This window comes from Eschrichtius robustus, chromosome 14, assembly GCF_028021215.1.
Source record: "Eschrichtius robustus isolate mEscRob2 chromosome 14, mEscRob2.pri, whole genome shotgun sequence".
NCBI classification, from domain to species: domain Eukaryota; kingdom Metazoa; phylum Chordata; class Mammalia; order Artiodactyla; family Eschrichtiidae; genus Eschrichtius; species Eschrichtius robustus.
In genome coordinates this window covers 86,464,500-86,485,728 of record NC_090837.1, presented here as the reverse complement: position 1 = coordinate 86,485,728, position 21,229 = coordinate 86,464,500, and the positions used below count along the sequence as shown (strand labels likewise).

The window sequence follows — 21,229 nt, the reverse complement described above, 5'->3', positions numbered from 1 at the left end:
TAAAATACTCAGGAATAAATTTTAAAAGTGCATAAGTAATATTCTGAAAACTATAAAACATTACTGAAAGAAATTTTAAAAGACCTAAATAAATGGAAAGACATCCTAAATTCATGGATTGAAAGGCTATTAGGATGGCAACATTCTCCAAATTGATCTACAGATTCAACACAATCCTTATAAAATTTCAGCTGGCTTCTTTGCAGAAACTGACAGGCTGATCTTAAAATTCATACAGAAATTCAAGGGACCCAGAATAGCCAAAACAATCTTGAAATACAAGAACCAATTCAAGGGGTTGGGGTTTCTTTGGGGGGTGATAAAATTGTTCTAAAATTGACTGTGGTGATGGCTGTGTAGCTCTGTGACTACAAAAACCACTGAATTGTACAGTTTAAATAGGTGAATTGTATGCTCTCTGAATTCCATCTCAATAAAAGTTAAAAGAAGAAAATGGAAAAAACTATTAAAAATTACATGGACATATGTATAACTGTACAGAATTGTAAATTCAAAGTTGTATATGTTGTTTCCAAGTTAATTTGACTTTTCAGTGGTTACAGCCTAACCCTAAATTAGTATGCACTATAATTTCTAGATGACATATGGATTGTCAGAGATAATATGGATATATATAATGTTCCCTTTTAAATACTGAATCTAGATATGACTCCACTAAATTCTAAAGAAAAAAATGAATACTCAAAGAAAATGGGAACAGAATTCTAAAAGACCATAAACTTTAGCGATATTCCAGAGACTAATAATTTTTCTTAAGAATAAGTGACAAAGCTAGTATAAATAAGGCCATGCAATTTGTCTTCATAAGTAAGAAATCCATCTTTTTAAGATGGAAGAATAAGTTACTTAATGACCTAAATATGGAGTCTAGAAAGTCAAAGATTCTGAGTTCTAGAGAGGACTGGAATATTACAATTCAACATAAAACCAGAAGTACTGTTAGTAAATAGTGAGTTGAAATATAAATATATATAAACCTCCTACATCAAAGGTTTACACTTTATATTCTGTATATACTTGTAATATATACAAGTATACAATATATACAGATACGATTTCTATTATCTACCTACCTACCTACACATACACACAACCTCTTCCTTTCCCTTGAACTCATTAGTTTGTATATTTTTTGTATTTTGTATCTCACTTGATTCAGATCCTTGAACTCAGCAATTTTTGTATTTTTGTATTTTGTCTCATTGGATTCAGATTCTTGTCTAAACATCCCTTTCTCAGAGATTCCTTCTCTGACCATCCTTTCTAAAATAGCACTCCCTATCACTCTCTAACATTTAGCCTACCTTTTTTTTTCTTCATAGTTTATAAATTACAAGACATCGTTTCATTTATTTGTTTACTCTTACCTCTCCACTACGATGTCATTGTCTTTTATTCACCACTGTATCCCTAGTGACTACAACAGTACCTGGCAGTGGAAATAGTGTTCTTTAAGTATTTGTTGGAAGAACGAATAAAGCAAAGCATCCCAGAGCTTTCTTAAGGACTATTAAATCACTGTGCTGAGCTATAGAAACAGTAGCATAATTTATATCCCACATATTTCCTAATAGCATTTTTAAAAGATAATATGAACATTTATAATAAATTAGAATACAATAGCTAGGGAAAACCCTGTACAGTTATTTACCTGTTCCCAACACTGTGGTAAAAGTTCAGCTTCTACACGTGTTGGGCCAACATGACGTGCAAATGCCACACAACCCGTCAGTATCATTTGCCTGAAAGATAATACAGATGAATAAAGATTTGTATTTGCATAGAAAGCACAACTAGGACAAAGGGTTAAAAAGAGTCAGCTCTAATTAACATGAAGTACAATGTTTTTGTACAAATTCAACTTTTCACTATGGACGGGCTGCCACCAAGAAAGTAAGTTTCTTAAGACTAGTCCCTCCAGCAGTGGCAAAACCATTTGTGAGAGATGTTGTGAAGGGATTCCCTACTGGTGTGAAGCTGAATCTCATAACCTCCTAAATTAACTTCCCACATATACATTCTGAGATTATAATATGTTTAATGCTTCAGTTTCTAATGAATTCCAGTTTCTAGCTACTCAAACAATCAGTGATTATTTTTCCAGTATTTCTATAATTAAAAACTACGATGTCATATTAGTAAAATGATATTTCTTTTTTTTTTAAATTTTTATTTATTTATTTATTCATTTATGGCTGTGTTGGGTCTTCGTTTCTGTGCGAGGGCTTTCTCTAGTTGTGGGTGTGCGGGCCTCTCACTATCGCAGCCTCTCTTGTTGCGGAGCACAGGCTCCAGACGTGCAAGCTCAGTAATTGTGGCTCACGGGCCCAGCTGCTCCGCGGCATGTGGGATCTTCCCAGACCAGGGCTCGAACCCGTGTCCCCTGCACTGGCAGGCAGACTCTCAACCACTGCGCCACCAGGGAAGCCCTCTTTTTTTTATTTAAAAAAATTTTTAATTTTTATTGAAGTATAGCTGATTTAAACTTATTTATTTATTTATTTTTAGTTGCATTGGGTCTTTGTTGCTGCGTGCGGGCTTTCTCTAGTTGCAGCGAGCGGGGGCTGCTCTTCGTTGTGGCGCTGCTCTTCGTTGTGGCGCGCAAGCTTCTCACTGCGGTGGCTTCTCTTGTTGCGGAGCACGGGCTCTAGGTGCACGGGCTTCAGTAGTCGTGGCTCCCGCACTCTAGAGCACAGGCTCAGTACCTGCGGTGCACGGGTTTAGTTGCTCCGTGGCATGTGGGATCTTCCCGGACCAGGGCTCCGACCCATGTCCCCTGCATTGGCAGGTGGATTCTTTACCACTGTGCCACCAGGGAAGCCCAAAATGATACTTCTTAATGAGAATTTTTGGTATTGCACCCAAGATTAACTGTGGTAGGCAGCTTCTGACACAGCTCCTAATGAGGTCCATCTCCTGATATTCATACCCTTGAGTAATCCCATCTCCTTGAGTGTAGACTGGACCCAATGATTTGCTTCTAATGAACAGAATAATGGCCAAAGTGATGGTATGTCACTTAGGAGATCAGATTACAAAAGCCTGTGATATCCATCTTGTGAGACACTCTCTTCTGCCTTCTCAGCTGGCAGGCTTTGATGAAGACACTGCCATGTTGGACAGTTTCATGTGGCTAGAAAGTAAAGGCAACTTCTGGCCAAAAGCCAGTGAGGAACCGAGGCCCCCAGTCCAAAGATCCATAAGAAACTGAATCCTGCCAACGACCAAGCTTAGAAACAAATCCTTCCCCCATGGGCCTTGAGGTGGCTATAGCCGCAGCCAACACCTTGACTACAGTTTTATAAGACACCCTGAAGCAGAAGACCCAGATAAATTGACCCACATAAACTGTGTTATTTTAAACCACTTTCTTTTGGGGAAATTTGTTATGAAATAATATATAAATAACTAATGTGATAATTTCATTTGAATTGATAGATTTATAATTTAAAATTTTAAATAAGATTTTTCACTCTTCAAAATGAAGTTCCATTTAAAATGACTCTGAAAGGCAAAATTGTAAGTTTTTTTTTACTTTTGATTGACTATGACTTTAAAACAGTAAAACCTGATTAAAAAAAAAAGTATGCTTTCCATAGATGTTTCAAAGTAGCCAGCTTTAAGGAAAACCAAAATAGAATGTTTAATTCATATTAATTATAAAAGCCCAGGCGTTACTCATTGCTATTTCTCAAAATACGTCAATTTAACTTAAACTGAATAATGACCTTACATTTCCATTTAGTTCAGCCAAGTTAGCTACAACTGTTCTCTCAGGCTGAGGAAATAACAGACAAAAAGCATCTGGAAAATGAGAAGGGAAATGTTGAGCCAATATGTCTTCATTGTATATTGCAGCTTCTCCTCACCATAACCTTGTAATTTTTATCTGATTTCCCTTTATATTTATATCATTGTCTTCTATGCCTGTTTCTCAACTTTTCTTTTTTCTATTTTCTCCTACTTTAGGAAGGCAAATAAAGTGAATAAAAGAAAAATGGAAAAAGAAATTCCCAAGCTTTAAGACAGCACATTAGCTGCCTGTTCCCACTGAAAATTTCCAAATGTCTGATCATTTTTACCCCCATAGTATATTAAAATAATGAGAAGTCATATATGTAGGTTCTAGAAAAATCTGATAATTATAATAAATGAACTTTGGTGAAATTTAAGCATTTCAAACACACATAAGAAGTATATACTTATATAAGAGCTTCATGTGAAATGACTTTAAATAATGAGTCACCATCACTATACTAAAGATGTACAAACTTGTTCAAAAAATGTTAGTCCCCTCAGAACAAACTTCTTAGTCAGCAGAGTTAAGATTCAAAATTCTAAAAAATAGGACAGTTTTGAAATACATTTGAAAACAGAAAAGATCAGATGGCCTACAGATTTTTAACAGCACTGGGAACAGGCTCCTGTGATAGTAAAAATAAACACTGTTCCTACTTGTAGAAAATCATAGGATAGGAATTATTTGACACAGGTAGAAATATGGTGCTAGTTACGGCTGTTAGCAAAGAACTGCCAAAATGCAATACTATTGCGCATAAAATTAAGTTTCTCTTAGGATGCAAGGAAGCTTGAGATTCATTAAGTAAAGTAACAACTGATTATATGTTAAACATATCATGCTAACTTAAAAATTCTGCTTTGTTAGTTTGTTATTCATATCATATATAGTTAATAAATTGATTAGTTTATTTTAATAAATAACTTTATTTCTGTAACGTGAAAGATTTAAGTGTGGACATGAGTGTTTAAATCCTGACATATCTTGACCTGAAGTAAGGCTATAGGTACTTTTGGCCACCAGGCGGCAGCCGTTAGCTTTACATGCAGAGTCTATGAAAACAGGCTATGTAGAGCTAGAGGTTGCCTTGCAAATCTAAAAATGACAATGTAATAAGTGGTATTTAATTATAAACTAAGTTACCAAGATAGGGAATAGTATTTTTCAAGGAGAAAATAAAATATTAATTTTCCTATATAGCACCATCGAATTGTCCTTAGAAAATTTTCAGTTTGCAATGAATGGAACTTGATTGAATTTCCCTTATTTCCATTCGACTAGCATGTAGATTAATCTTGACTGGATCCTGAAAAAACATGTTTCTCTGCTTGCTCAGGTATGTTTTGGTAAGGGTAGGAAAGAGATATATGCTTACAGAGTTTTAAAGTCTACATGACTTTTTATTCTCATAGTGGAGAGATCCCTTGTGTTTAAAATTTTGAGCTTGATTTGTCTTATGGTTCACTTTTATGATTTTCCAACCTTCTCAGAAGAGGTAAAAACTGTAACAGTCAGTAAAACAAGTACTGAAATTATATAAAGTTACCTAATCATAATGTATAATTCTATTTTTTGCAAAAGTATAAGCAAAAATTATTTCTTTATGAAGATAGAAAATTACTATGTAGAAAAATGTTTCAATAGCTCAATCTTATCCAACTGGTGCTTAGTCTACCTACCCATCCACCGGGATGTTTTGTTCACAGTCACACTTGCACAGCTTCACCTAGTGTTAAAAGGCCTTACCTTCTGAGGTAGACCTCTATCACTGTTGCTTGATCAAAACCCATTCCCCTTTCTTCCAGAGAGTCTCTCGATGTGTGCCCCATCCCCCCACCACCATCAGGTATAACTCATTTCTCCATTCAGGCATCCTTGGTTGTGGGTATTTGACTCAGGACTAACCAAAACACTGTATCCCTTTAGCCACACAGAAACTGCTTTACAGATAGCTCAGTGATGCGGACATTCATATATTAAATATTTTATTTCTTGTAAAGCATAACCATTAAGAGGCCATGCTGTATCTAGTTCATCTGTGGGGGAAAAGGGAAATACTTAGTTCCTGGAAATCAAATGTGAAAGATAAAAGCAAAGAAATATCGGAATTAGAAATCCAAAGGTAACTAACACAAAAGTGTACAAATTCAACATGAGTAGTTGGAATGACAAGAATGAAAACATTGCAGGGCACTGTGAACAAGGTCAGTGTTTCCTCTTATTAAAATAGATATTAGAAAGAAAAGATGGCATTTACATTAAAATGCTAATCATGATGCCAAATTAATAAAATTAATAAGTCAACATTATATTTATTTACCAAAGAAGTAGTCATACCCACCTTTGCTCATCATCTGGTCTCTTGATCAAATTGAAAAGTATGTGGAGAAGCTGATCTCTCTCTTTAGGCTCAGGATGTAGGCAGGCTGTACACAATATGAGGGGGATCAACTCCTAAAGAAATATGAAGGTGGAAAAAGTCAAAGTAAAAATGCATTGCAGAATATTCTTTTTTTCCCCAATGTATTCTTAAATGGACATTTAAAATTAAATAAACCTCAGCGTATATAGGAGCAAATTTTAATTTTGTAAGGCTGATAATTCAAGAGAAAACACTGAAACATATATTTTTATGTTGGTTGTGCAGAAGATGCAGATCACAATGTAATAAAGTAACTTAAGATTCAAATAACCTTGTTTTCTTATCCAATACCTCCCAAGGGTCTATTAGCTTTTAAACTAAATAACATTCTATCTTACTGTAAGCTGATATAGTAGTTTTAATTTTGAAAGTGTTTTTAAACAAACACTTGCAGAAGTTAACTATACTTTAAAACTTAAAATGATAACAGAAAATAAAGACAACTCGTCCCACTTCCATAAGCACAATATAATCTTTCTTAAGATTAGATATAATCAATAATTTTGTACCCTTAGCACCTAACCTAGTGGCTAATTTTAAAGACCATTTCCACAGGTGTTGAATGCTCTCAGTACAACTACAAAATGTCAGTAGAAATGCATTATGCTGAAATGAAAATTTTTAACAATATTTTGTTTGTTGCACTTTCAACATGCAGAGGTATATTCAATATTTTCAAGGAAAGTAATAGACAAAAGTTTATTTCTCTCTCCCAAAGAAGTATTTGAAAATTAAAGTTGTTTCCCATTTTAATTAAATTAAGACTAAATTCTAAAATATATTCAAAGGATATTAATGTTTTTCATTTTTGGAATAGATTTTCAAATCTAATGAAATAAAAGTCCCAAAGTGATCAAATATCTTTGGAGAGAAATCCTCTAACTTACTTTGCAGATATTTTAAAGAAGTCACTATGATGTAATAAAAAGGGTAGAATGATTACTCCCATTTCTTTTTCCCATCTGCCTCCCTACCCAACAAAAAGTACTAGCAGATTTAAAATAGGAATTGATCACTGCATACTAATACATGATACCTTGAAGAAAAGTCTACACTGTAGGAGAAGTAGCTTCCTATTTTGAAGATGCTCCCTTAGAAACAGATGATATGCTTTTTAGAGGAGTTGAGACTGAAACTTAAAGGCATGACTAGAAGTCCTTTCCATTATTTCTAACATCTTTATATATTACGCTAAAATTATAATTACTCGGTATAATTCTAAATTGAAAGTACAAAGATGTAGATAAGAAGAGCTAAGAATAAATCTGAGAAGCAAAAAGAAATTTAAAACATTTATTCTGCCATCTTTCTATTGAGGCACCTCTGTACGTTTTAGATTAGTGAATAACTGAAAAGCAAAAGAAATAAAAAATAATTAGGGAAAATAATTTTGCACTGGGAATGGAACAGTATATGTATGGATCCTATATTGTTATAGAATGTTTCCATAGATGCTTAATATGTTGCTTGATGGGTAAGTCTTCACTTTGGAGGAGAAAATAAACAAGCTTTTATAAAACATTAGGGTAGAAGACCATTAATATCAAGGATCCTTAAGGATTCCATTGAGGCTGCTAAGAGCCAATGACACTAATAAGAGGACTAAGACTGCACATCAGCATATCACACTGAGAGTAGAACTTCAAGGATGAAAAAGTAGTTATTCTAGAAGGCACTAACAAAAAGAGAAAATATTTTAATGCCTGAAAATCAAAAAGACCCTAAATATTTTATTTGTACTTTTCCCCTCATGTCAGACCTTTCTCTCCCATGGGTTTTCTTGCTTCCTCATAACCCTTCTTCCTGCTTTCCAATCATCTCCAAATATACGCTCTTACATTATCTTATTCCATTCTCTTCCTATTGTATTACTCTTTAAAAAAATAAAGTTATGAAATGTAGGTAAGATATTTGCTATAATTGCAAATACATGCATATACACTCTGTTTAAAATATACAACAATAGCTTCTTTATCTCAATAACAAGTATACCAAAAGAGCTGTGTTGCTGTTTATTTTTTGTGCCTCACATTTTCTTTTCCTTTTCTCTTTATTTTAAAATCATGAGGCTTAGTGATTCTTAATCGAAGAGGAAGTTTATGTCATACATTAATGTAAAGAATCTTTTAACTGGAATGTGGCTATAGATTTGCTAAACCGAGAACCCTGAACTCGGAGCTGGAAGAGCTCCTGTCTCAATACTTCTTAGTACCAAAGAACCTAATGAAAACCACGAATTTCTCTGATTTTTAGTTTCCTCAAGTGAAACATATAGGAATTAATTAAGACTAGTGCAGAAATCAAAAATTCTTTACATATATCTTTACATATATTCTGTATTTTTCTTACCTATGGCTAATGGGATTGTTAATTTTTCCTTCTGAGATCAAAGTTGGCCTCAAAAAGCCTTCTCAACACAGCAGCCATTACCAACCAATCCAAACTGACACATGGGAGAAAAACGATTTGTCAGTCCTTGTCTCCTTGAACTCTAACATTATGCTCAATCACAGTTAGTAATAATTTATATTGCCATCTGTTTTTATTTCTTGCTGGTTAAATCAACAAATATGGGAAGTCATTGCCAGTAAGTTTTGGTTGATAGCCTATGGCAAGGAGAACTGTGTACAGCCTGGTACATTAATGACTATGGCAGTTATAACCCAGTGTATAAAGTATGCCAGATGGTCTCCTCTTCTTATAGCAACACTGAGCTGAGAAGAGGCCCAGAAAGTGATGGCAGAAAAAAGTGGAAAGTGTAGTCTGTATGTGATAGAGCCATCAAGGATTTTAATTGCTAAGTTATGACTATCTCCAAATATCCTAATTTCCTCTTCCTCTATCATTCATTTATTTATTCACAACTTCTATTTGTACCATTCCTGAAATAATGAATTCTGTGTTAAGTATGTATCTGCTGTGCTGTATATCACTTATTTATTGTGAATTCACCTTTTTCAAGCCTCTAAAGTACTAATTCATCCATTTAAGACCCTATTTACCATTTTCACACTACAATTGACCCTTGAACAACACGGGTTTGTACTGTGTGGGTCCACATATGTGCAGATTTTCCCCCTTAAGTATGTATTACAGTAGTACACAGTCTGTGGTTGGCTGAATGAAAAGTTATACTGGGATTTTGAACTGTGTGTGGGTCAGCACCCATAACCTTTGCATTGTTCAAGGAAGGGTCAACTGTATTCATAAATTTATAGATTTGAATCAATATTCTCCCTTTGGTATCATCTCTCCAACTGATGAAGTCTAGTGTTTAAAAAGCTTTCCTTATAATTATAAATAAAACATTTTAAAAATGGTGGCTAAATTTTCTTCAGAAAACAATGTGATAGTGGTTTTGAAAATGTCTTTGAATAATAACCATGGTAAAATAATACTTACAGCTTTGGTAACATTATATCCAAAAAGAATCCCTTGCCCCCCCCCCATAAAAATGTTATTGTCTCCATATTTCAAGGCAACAGAAATTTTAAATATTTTCAAACATACTTTAGCACCTGATAGTACTCAATTAATGTGTATTGAAGTGAAATACAAAACGGATCTACTGATTATTAGAGAGGAAATCAGTGTAGTAATCATATTGTGGAAGGTATTCCAGTACTTTATTACCACAATACTAGAAAAGATATTTCCAAGGCCTATAGAATTCATTAACCTAAAGACTTAGTAATTTGCACTTTACTCAAGTAAATGATTTTTGCTTTAACTATTTTGATTTTTGCAATTTTAACAACAATGCTAGTTCTCACTATATGAAGGGTCTCCCACTCTTCCTATGAAATTTTGTACAGAATTAAACAGGAAAGGCTTCCAGGATTTTCCTTTCAGTTTACTTTTTAAAAAATATTTATTTATTTAATTTATTTATTTTCTTTTGGCTATGTTGGGTCTTAGTTGCAGCGTGCGGGATCTTTCGTTGCAGTGCAGGCTCTTCGTTATGGCGTGCGGGTTTTTCTCTCTCTAGTTATGGCGAATGGGCTCCAGAGCACGTGGGCTCTGTAGTTTGCGGCACGTGGGCTCTCTGGTTGAGGCGCGCGAGCTCAGTAGTTGTGGCGCTTGGGCTTAGTTTGCCCTGAGGCATGTGGGATCTTAGTTCCCCAGCCAGGGATCGAACCCGTGTCTCCTGCATTGGAAGGCGGATTCTTTACCACTGGACCACCAGGGAAGTCCCTTCTTTTCAGTTTTACAAGTAAAACAAAATAACTTCTAATAATAATAAAGAAATCACTTTCAGTAAGATTAGTGTGTGTTCAGACTACAAAAACAGAAGAAAAAAAGTACCTAAACAGGATCTAAAACAATGTGAGTGATCAGATGTTAAAGGGGAAAGAAATGAAGTAGGAAATGAGATCAGGCAAATTTTAAAAGTAAAAAAAAAAAAAGCATGGAAATGTTGATAAGATAATGGCTCCAAGATCTGAAAGGAATCTAAACCATAAAAGGAAGTACTGCATTTAGATCAGATGCCAAGGAGGAAATGTTTGAGTACTTCAGGTCAAGAAGCAAAATTCTATAGTTCTAGAAAGGTGACATTAGTCCAATTAATTATAGTTCACTGCTTGTCCTCACTGTTCCACTAAAATTATTTCCTATAACCCAAGCTTCGTTAAAAATTTTAGATAGGGGACATCCCTGATGGTGCAGTGGTTAAAAATCCACCTGCCAATTCAGGGGACATGGGTTGGAGCCCTGGTCCGGGAAGATCCCACATGCCGCAGCGCAACTAAGCCCATGCGCCACAACTACTGAAGCCTGTGTGCCACAACTATTGAAGCCCATGCACCTAGAGCCCGTGCTCCGTAACAATAGGAACCACCGCAATGCGAATCCCGTGCACTGCAACAAAGATTAGCCCCTGCTTGCCACAACTAGAGAAAGCCCGTGTGCAGCAACGAAGACCCAACATAGCCAAAAAATAAATAAATTAATTAAACAATTTTAGATAACTGTTATTAAATTTTTTTTCATCTAGTCTTTAGCCTAGGGATTAAGCAATAATGAATTACAATTTAAATTCAAGTACCAACAAGTGTACATCCTCTGATTTAGAGTTTCAGTTGAAATTTGTCAGGATGTTGACAGTAACATGTAAAGAAAAAAAATAAAGAAAAAACACTGCAAAGACTCACATAAGGAAAAGACAAGATTACTCACCTCTGGAAAAGTTTTACACTTCAAGGGCTGCTAAAATATCTATTCTTAGAATTATTAATATCTATAATTCCTGGGGCTCAGCCTTTAGGAAGCCTAACTGAAATACTTAGGTGACTTTCAAACTCTGATACTGCTAAAGAGCATGTGATTTACTCCAAAAATTACAAGATACACACACACACACACACACACACACACACACACACACAGTCTACATGGGTAAAGAAGATGGACCAAGCTTATGTACTTTACTGTACTATCTACTTTACTTGTACTACTATATTACTCTCAGACAGTTGTAATTATCTGGGGCTATCATTACACGTAAGTTAAAAATTTACCATGGAGCAACCACTAATGGCAATGTAAAAGAGCAAACTTTAGTTTCTCAGAAGATGAGCAAGTCTTTTAGAGGTACTAAGCTACTTTTAAGTCTTTTAGGGAATTGGTGTTCTCCTTTATCTTTTTTCTTTTTATAGCTTTAATGATATATATTTTATATATCATGAAACTCATCCATTTCAAGTGTACATTCAGTGGTTTTTCAGTAGATTCAGAGTTATGCAACCATCCCCAATCTAATTTTGGAACATCCTACAAAGAAAGCTTGGACTCATTTTCCATTTCACCTTGCTGCACCCCCGTTCCAGGCCCAGGCTTCTCCTTTGCTTTTCTAATTTAGCTAGCTGATGACATATATTTCCTTGCCGTAGAATAAAAATGAACATTAAATTTAGATGTATTATTTTAAAATGCTTTTAGAAGTAATTCTTTAAGAAATCTTGTTTTAAATTACAGAATTTCCCCTTCAAATGCATTTAAAGCAGAAATTGTGAAAAATCAACTTCTTTAGCCTATTTTACTATATACATATATCAAATGACAAATATATTTACTTTGTAATTTGGTTTGAAAGATACAAGTTCCTCAACCAAACCATTAATGTGAACTACTATATAGAAAATCAGTTCACTATTTTATTTTTTTCTCCCAAAATGAACAGGCAAAAAAGTCTTTTAAAATACAAGCTGGTAAAAAGAGATTATCACTACTTTGCAGAACATAGGAGAAAAATTTTTTTTCACTTTTTATCATCTCTGAAATTGGGATGCACCTTACAATGGAGAGCGTATCATAAATTAATTGGAATTCTTATTTCTTAAAGGTACATAATTGTTACAATCAATGGTATCTTAGATTTGAAAATAAGGTATGTTGAATTTGGAAAATGCTATAATTGTGCCCTGAAGGTTAAGTGAGGTTGCGATTTTTCTTTTAAAAAACAAAAACAAATAACACTAATATCTATAGCCACTGTACTTTCCACTTTTATACAACATAAAGTTTAATTTATTAGACAGTTTTAATTAACCTTTATGTCACTCCATTTAAAATAGTGGGTCATAAAGTCAACTGAATGGGTCACAAAGAGCTTTTTTTTCTTTTTTATTGTTTATTTAGGTATATTCTTTAGTGTTTTAAAATATTTATAAAATCCTGTTTGATACTATCTTCTATTTTAACTTTTTGTTATAAAGGCAAGACTTGATTTGTAACACTTTTATTTTAATTACATGTGTAATTATATACTGGCACATGATGTAAAATATCTTCCTTACTGACAGTGTAGTCAATAAAGCTTGAAATACCCAATTTAAAACATGTTTAAAAGACTACAGAAGACTAGATATTATGCAGTCTTGAGAATGAGAAAGCTCTTTATCTACTGACATAGGAAGATATAAAAATGTTACATGGAAAAAAAGCAAACTGGAAAATAGTGCATAGAGTATGGTAGCATTTGTATAATTCATTCATATATTTGAGCTTGCTTATACATGCAGAAAATACCTCTGAAAGAATACAATACAGCTCCAATAATAGTTGGAGACTTCCATACCCCAGTTTCGATAATGCACAGAACATCCAGACGAAAGATCAGTAAGGAAATAGAGGACTTGAACAATGTAAAACAATTAGACCTAATAGACATATATAGACCACTCTAGCTGACAAGAGCAGAATATATATTATTTTCAGGTGCACATGGAACATTCTCAAGGAGAGAACATATGTTAGGCTACAGACAATTCTTGGTAAGTTTTTAAAAGATTGAAATCACACAGAGAATCTTCTCCAGCCACATTGGAAATTAAAACTCAATAACTGAAGGGAAACTGGAAAATTCAGTAATATGTGGATGTTAAACAACACATTCTTAAACAACAAATGGGTCAAAGAAATCACTAAGGAAATTAAAATACTTTGAGATAAATGAAAATGAGAAACAGAACATACCAAAATGTGTGAAATGCAGCATAAGCAGGACACAGAGGGAAATTTATACTTGTAATTGCCTACATTAAAAAAGCAAGATCCCAAGTCAACAACCTTGCAACAAAGAGCAAACTAAACTAAGGGCAGGCTGAAAAAAGAAAATAATAAAGATTAGAGCAGAGATAAATGAAATATACACAAGGAAAACAAGAGAATCAGCAAAATCAGAAGTTGGTTCCTTGAAAAGATCAACACAATTGAAAATCCTTTAGCTAGACTGACTAAGAGAAAAAGAGAGAAGATGCAAATACCTAGAATCAGAAATAAAGGAGAGTATATTAGTAGCAACCTTACAAAAATTAAAAGGATTATAAGTGAATACCATAAACAATGCTTCAGCAACAAATTAGATAATCAAGAAATGAACTAATTCCTAGAATCACATAAATTACCAAAACTGAGTCAAGAAGAGATAGAAAATCACAACAGACCAATAACAAGCAAATAGATAGAAACAGTAATAAAAACCCTCCCCCAAAGAAAAGTTCTAGGATCAGAACTGATGAATTCTAAAACATATTTAAAGAATTATTAGGGGGACCCAGCCTGAGGAGCAGGGGCGGGAGCTTCGAGACTGGGGGGGCACGAGAGGACTCTGGGAGGGCTCACACCAAGGAGTACTTCCCCCAACTTCTGCTGCCAGTGTCCTTGTCCCCACGGTGAGCCACAGCCACCCCCCGCCTCTGCAGGACACCCTCCAACACTAGCAGCCGTGTGGATGAAAGGCTCTTGGTACTCCAGCCAGGCGTCAGGGCTGTGCCTCTGAGGTGGGAGAGCCAAGTTCAGCACACTGGTCCACAAGAGACCTGCCAGCTTCACGTAACATCAAACGGTGAAAATCTCCCAGAGATCTCCATCTCAACACCAAGACCGAGCTTCACTCAACGACCAGCAAGCTATAGTGCCGGACACCCTATGCCAAACAACTAGCAACAGAGGAACACAACCCCATCCATTAGGAGAGAGGCTGCCTAAAATCATAATAAGGCCACAGACACCCCAAAACACACCACCAGACGTGGACCTGCCCACCAGAAAGACAAGATCCAGCCTCATCCACCAGAACACAGGCACTAGTCCCTACCACCAGGAAGCGTACACAACCCACTGAACCAACCTTAGCCACTGGGACACCAAAAACAACGGGAACTATGAACCTGCAGCCTGCGAAATGGAGACCCCAAACACAGTAAGTGAAGCAAAATGAGAAGAGAGAAAAACACACAGCAGATGAAGGAGACAGGCAAAAACCCACTAGACCTAACAAATTAAGAGGAACTAGGCAGTCTACCTGAAAAAGAGTTCAGAATAATGATAGGAAAGATGATCCAAAATCTTGGAAATAGAATGGAGAAAATACAAGAAATGTTTAACAAGGACCTAGAAGGACTAAAGAGCAAACAAACAGTGATGAACAACACAATAAATGAAATTAAAAATTCTTTAGAAGGGATCAATAGCAGAATAACTGAAGCAGAAGAACGGATAAGTGACCTGGAAAATAAAATAGTGTAAATAACTACTGCAGAGCAGAATAAAGAAAAAAGAATGCAAAGAATTGAGGACAGTCTCAGAGACCTCTGGGACAACATTAAACGCACAAACATTCAAATTATAGGGGTCCCAGAAGAAGAAGAGAAAAAGAAAGGGACTGAGAAAATATTTGAATAGATTATAGTTGAAAACTTCCCTAATATGGGAAAGGAAATAGTTAATCAAGTCCAGGAAGCACAGAGAGTCCCATACATATAAATACAAGGAGAAACACGCCAAGATACATATTAATCAAACTATGAAAAATTAAATACAAAGAAAAAATATTAAAAGCAGCAAGGTACAAACAACAAATAACACACAAGGGAATCCCCATAAGGTTAACAGCTGATCTTTCAGCAGAAACTCTGCAAACCAGAAGGGAGTGGCCGGACATATTTAAAGTGATGAAGGAGAAAAACCTACAACCAAGATTACTCTACCCAGCAAGGATCTCATTCAGATTTGACGGAGAAATTAAAACCTTTACAGACAAGCAAAAGCTAAAAGAATTCAGCACCACCGAACCAGTTTTACAACAAATGCTAAAGGAACTTCTCTAGGCAGGAAACACAAGAGAAGGAAAAGACCTACAAACCCAAAACAATTAAGAAAATGGTAATAGGAACATACATATCAATAATTACCTTAAATGTGAATGGATTAAATGCTGCAACCAAAATCCATAGACTGACTGAAAGGATACAAAAACAAGCCCCATATATATGCTGTCTACAAGAGACCCACTTCAGACCTAGGGACACATACAGACTGAAAGTGAGGGGATGGAAAAAGATATTGCATGCAAATGGAAATCAAAAGAAAGCTGGAGTAGCAATTCTCATATCAGACAAAATAGACTTTAAAATAAAGGCGATTACAAGAGACAAAGAAGGACACTATATAATGATCAAGGGATCGATCCAAGAGGAAGGTATAACAATTGTAAATATTTATGCACCCAACATAGGAGCACCTCAATACATAAGGCAAATACTAATAGCCATAAAAGGGGAAATCGACAGTAACACAATCATAGTAGGGGACTTTAACATCCCACTTTCACCAATGGACAGATCATCCAAAATGAAAATAAATAAGGAAACAAAAGCTTTAAATGATACATTAAGCAAGATGGACTTAATTGATATTTACAGGACATTCCATCCAAAAACAGCAGAATACACATTCTTCTCAAGTGCTCATGGAACATTCTGCAGGACAGATCATATCTTGGGTCACAAATCAAGCCTTGGTAAGTTTAAGAAAACTGAAATCGTATCAAGTATTTTTTCCGACCACAATGCTATGAGACTAGATATCAATTACAGGAAAAAATCTGTAAAAAATACAAACACATGGAGGCTAAACAATACACTACTTAATAATCAGCAGATCACCGAGGAAATCAAAGAATACTTAGAAACAAATGACAATGAAAACACGACGACGCAAAACCTATGGGATGCAGCAAAAGCAGTTCTAAGAGGGAAGTTTATAACAATACAATCCTACCTTAAGAAACAGGAAACACCTCAAATAAACAACCTAACCTCACACCTAAAGCAATTAGAGAAAGAAGAACAAAAAAACCCCAAAGTTAGCAGAAGGAAAGAAATCATAAAGATCAGATCAGAAATAAATGAAAAAGAAATGAAGGAAACCATAGCAACGATCAATAAAACTAAAAGCTGGTTCTTTGAGAAGATAAAACAAAATTGATAAACCATTAGTCAGACTCATCAAGAGAAAAATGGGAGAAGACTCAAATCAATAGAATTAGAAATGAAAAAGGAGAAGTAACCACTGACACTGCAGAAATACAAAGGATCATGAGAGATTACTAAAAGCAATTATATGCCAATAAAATGGACAACCTGGAAGAAAAGGACAAATTCTTAGAAATGCACAACCTGCCGAGACTGAACCAGGAAGAAATAGAAAATATGAACAGACCAATCACAAGCACTGAAAATGAAACTGAGATTAAAAATCTTCCAACAAACAAAAGCCCAGGACCAGATGGCTTCACAGGCGAATTCGATCAAACATTTAGAGAAGAGATAACACCTATCCTTCTCAAACTCTTCCAAAATATAGCAGAGGGAGGAACACTCCCAAACTCATTCTATGAGTCCACCATCACCCTGATACCAAAACCAGACAAAGATTTCTCAAAGAAAGAAAACTACAGGCCAATATCACTGATGAACATAGATGCAAAAATCCTCAACAAAATACTAGCAAACAGAATCCAGCAGCACATTAAAAGGATCATACACCAAGATCAAGTGGGGTTTATCCAGGAATGCAAGGATTCTTCAATATATGCAAATCAATCAATGTGATACACCATATTAACAAATTGAAGGAGAAAAACCATATGATCATCTCAATAGATGCAGAGAAAGCTTTTGACAAAATTCAACACCCATTTATGATAAAAACCCTCTAGAAAGTAGGCATAGAGGGAACTTTCCTCAACATAATAAAGGTCATATATGCCAAACCCACAGCCAATATCGTCCTCAATGTTGAAAAACTGAAACCATTTCCACTAAGATCAGGAACAAGACAAGGTTGCCCACTCTCACCACTATTATTCAACATAGTTCTGGAAGTTTTAGCCACAGCAATCAGAGAAGAATAAGAAATAAACGGAATCCAAATCAGAAAAGAAGAAATAAAACAGTCACTGTTTGCAGATGACATGATACTATACATAGAGAATCCTAAAGATGCTACCAGAAAACTACTGGAGCTAATCAGTGAATTTGGTAAAGTAGCAGGATACAAAATTAATGCACAGAAATCTCTAGTATTCCTACACATGAATGATGAAAAATCTGAAAGAGAAATTAAGGAAACACTCCCATTTACCACTGCAACAAAATGAATAAAATATCTAGGAATAAACCTACCTAACGAGACAAAAGACCTGTATGCAGAAAACTATAAGACACTGATGAAAGAAATTAAAGATGATACACCCAGATGCAGAGATATACCATGTTCTTGGATCAACACTGTGAAAATGACTCTACTACCCAAAGCAATCTACAGATTCAATGCAATCCCTATCAAACTACCAGTGGCATTTTTCACAGAACTAGAACAAAAAATTTCACAATCTGTATGGAAACACAAAAGACCCCCAATAGCCAAAGCAATCTTGAGAACGAAAAATGGAGCGGGAGGAATCAGGCTCCCTGACTTCAGACTTTATTACAAAGCTACAGTAATCAAGACAGTATGGTACTGGCACAAAAACAGAAATATAGATCAATGGAACAGGATAGAAAGCCCAGAGATAAACCCACGCACATATGGTCACCTTATCTGTGATAAAGGAGGCAAGCATATACAGTGGAGAAAAGACAGCCTCTTCAATAAGTGGTGCTGGGAAAACTGGACAGATACATGTAAAAGTATGAAATTAGAACACTCCCTGACACCATACACAAAAATAAACTCAAAATGGATTAAAGACCTAAGTGTAAGGCCAGACACTATCAAACTCTTAGAGGAAAACATAGGCAGAACACTCTATGACATAAATCACAGCAAGATTCTTTTTGACCCAGCTCCTAGAGAAATGGAAATAAAAACACAAATAAACAAATGGGACCTAATGAAACTTAAAAGCTTTTGCACAGCAAAGGAAACCATAAACAAGACCAAAAGACAACCCTCAGAATGGGAGAAACTATTTGCAAATGAAGCAACTGACAAAGGATTAATCTCCAAGATTTACAAGCAGCTCATGCAGCTCAATAACAAAAAAACAAACAACCCAATCCAAAAATGGGCAGAAGACCTAAATAGACATTTCTCCAAAGAAGATATACAGATTGCCAACAGACACATGAAAGAATGCTCAACATCATTAATCATTAGAGAAATGCAAATCAAAACTACAATGAGGTATCACCTCACACCAGTCAGAATGGCCATCATCAAAACATCTAGAAATAATAAATGCTGGAGAGGGTGTGGAGGAAAGGGAACACTCTTGCACTGTTGGTGGGAATGTAAATTGATACAGCCACTATGGAGAACAGTATGGAGGTTCCTTAAAAAACTAAAAATAGAACTACCATACGACCCAGCAATCCCACTACTGGGCATATACCCTGAGAAAACCATAGTTCAAAAAGAGTCATGTACCAAAATGTTCATTGCAGCTCTATTTACAATAGCCAGGACATGGAAGCAACCTAAGTGTCCATCAACAGATGAATGGATAAAGAAGATGTGGCACATATATACAATGGAATATTACTCAGCCATAAAAAGAAACGAAATTGAGTTATTTGTAGTGAGGTGGATGGAGTTAGAGTCTGTCATACAGAGTGAAGTAAGTCAGAAAGAGAAAAACAAATACAGTATGCTAACACATATATACGGAATCTAAGGAAAAAAAAAAAAAGGGCCATGAAGAACCTAGTGGCAAGACGGGAATAAAGACACAGACCTACTAGAGAATGGACTTGAGGATATGGGAAGGGGGAGGGGTGAGATGTGACAGGGTGAGAGAGTGGCATGGACATATATACACTACCAAACGTAAAATAGATAGCTAGTGGGAAGCAGCCACGTAGCACAGGCAGATCAGCTTGGTGCTTTGTGACCACCTAGAGGGGTGGGATAGGGAGGGTGGGAGGGAGAGAGACGCAAGAGGGAAGAGATATGGGGACATACGTATAGGTATAACTGATTCACTTTGTTATAAAGCAGAAACTAACACACTATTGTAAAGCAATTATACTCCAATAAATATGTTAAAAAAAAAGAATTATTAACACTGATCCTACTCAAACTCTTAGAAAGAATAGAAAAGGAGGAAAAATTCCTAATACATCCCATAAGGCTAGCATTAGCCTGATATCAAAACCAGACAAAAATAGCACAACAAAAGAAAACTACAGACCAATATCCCTTACGAATTTAGAAGGAAAAATGTGCAGTAAGATACTAATGCCAAATTCAACAATATATTATAAGGATTATACACCATGACTGACTGGGATTTATCCCAGGAATGTGAAGGTGGTTTAACATATGAAAAATCAATCAATGTATTTATTACACCAGGGAAAAAGATCATCACCTTGATTGATATGGAAAAAGTTTTTGATGAAATTCAACAACCTTTCAAGATAAAAACACTCCGCAAACTAGGATTAGAAGAAAACTTCCCTAATATGATAAAGGGCATTTATGAAAAACCCACAGCTAGCATTAGACTCAATGGTGAAAGACTGAAAACTTTCCCCCTAAGATCAGGAACAAGACAAGGATATCTGCTTTCTGAAAACAATGGTATTTAAAATTGTATTGGCAGTCCTAACCAAAGCAATTAAGTAAGAGGAAGAAATAAAAGCTATCCAAATTGGAACGAAAGAAGCAAGATATCTCCATTTGCAGATAACATGACTCTATATAAATCTCATAGAATCCACAAAAAACTACTAGAGCTAATAAACAAATTCAGCAAGGTTTCAAGTTATAAGATCAACATACAAATATCAGTTGTTTCTATATACCAGCAATGAACAACCTGAAAAGGAAATTAAGGAATCAATTTCATTTACAACAGCATCCATGAGAATAAAATACTTAGAAATAAATTTTAACATGGAAGTGAAAAACTTGTACACTGAAAACTACAAAACATTGCTGAAAGACACAAATAACTGTAAAGAATCTCATGCTCATAAATTGCAAGACTTAATGTTGTTTGAATGTCAATATTCCCCAAAGTGATCTACAGATTCAGTGCAATCCCTATCAAAATTCAAATGACCTTTATGGCAGAAATCAAAACTGAGCATCAAATTCATATGGAAATGAAAGGGGCCCTAAATGGCTAAACGATATTGAAAAAGAAAAGAAAGCCGGAGGACTCATTCTTCCCAATTTCAAAACTTACTATAAAG

At 35.2% G+C, this 21,229-nt stretch overlaps 1 protein-coding gene across 2 annotated transcripts in view; it reads right to left on the bottom strand.

Annotated features, from left to right (window-relative positions):
- The window catches only part of RELCH (RAB11 binding and LisH domain, coiled-coil and HEAT repeat containing), a 122,031-nt gene that overhangs the window by 51,094 nt on the left and 49,708 nt on the right, over positions 1-21,229 (bottom strand). For both annotated transcript variants that reach the window (XM_068563230.1, XM_068563231.1), the window contains exons 11-12: positions 6,162-6,274; positions 1,673-1,763 (exon numbers count right to left, since the gene is read on the bottom strand). In XM_068563230.1, the coding sequence (XP_068419331.1) occupies positions 1,673-1,763; positions 6,162-6,274 (204 nt within the window). The remainder of the gene's footprint in view (positions 1-1,672; positions 1,764-6,161; positions 6,275-21,229) is intronic.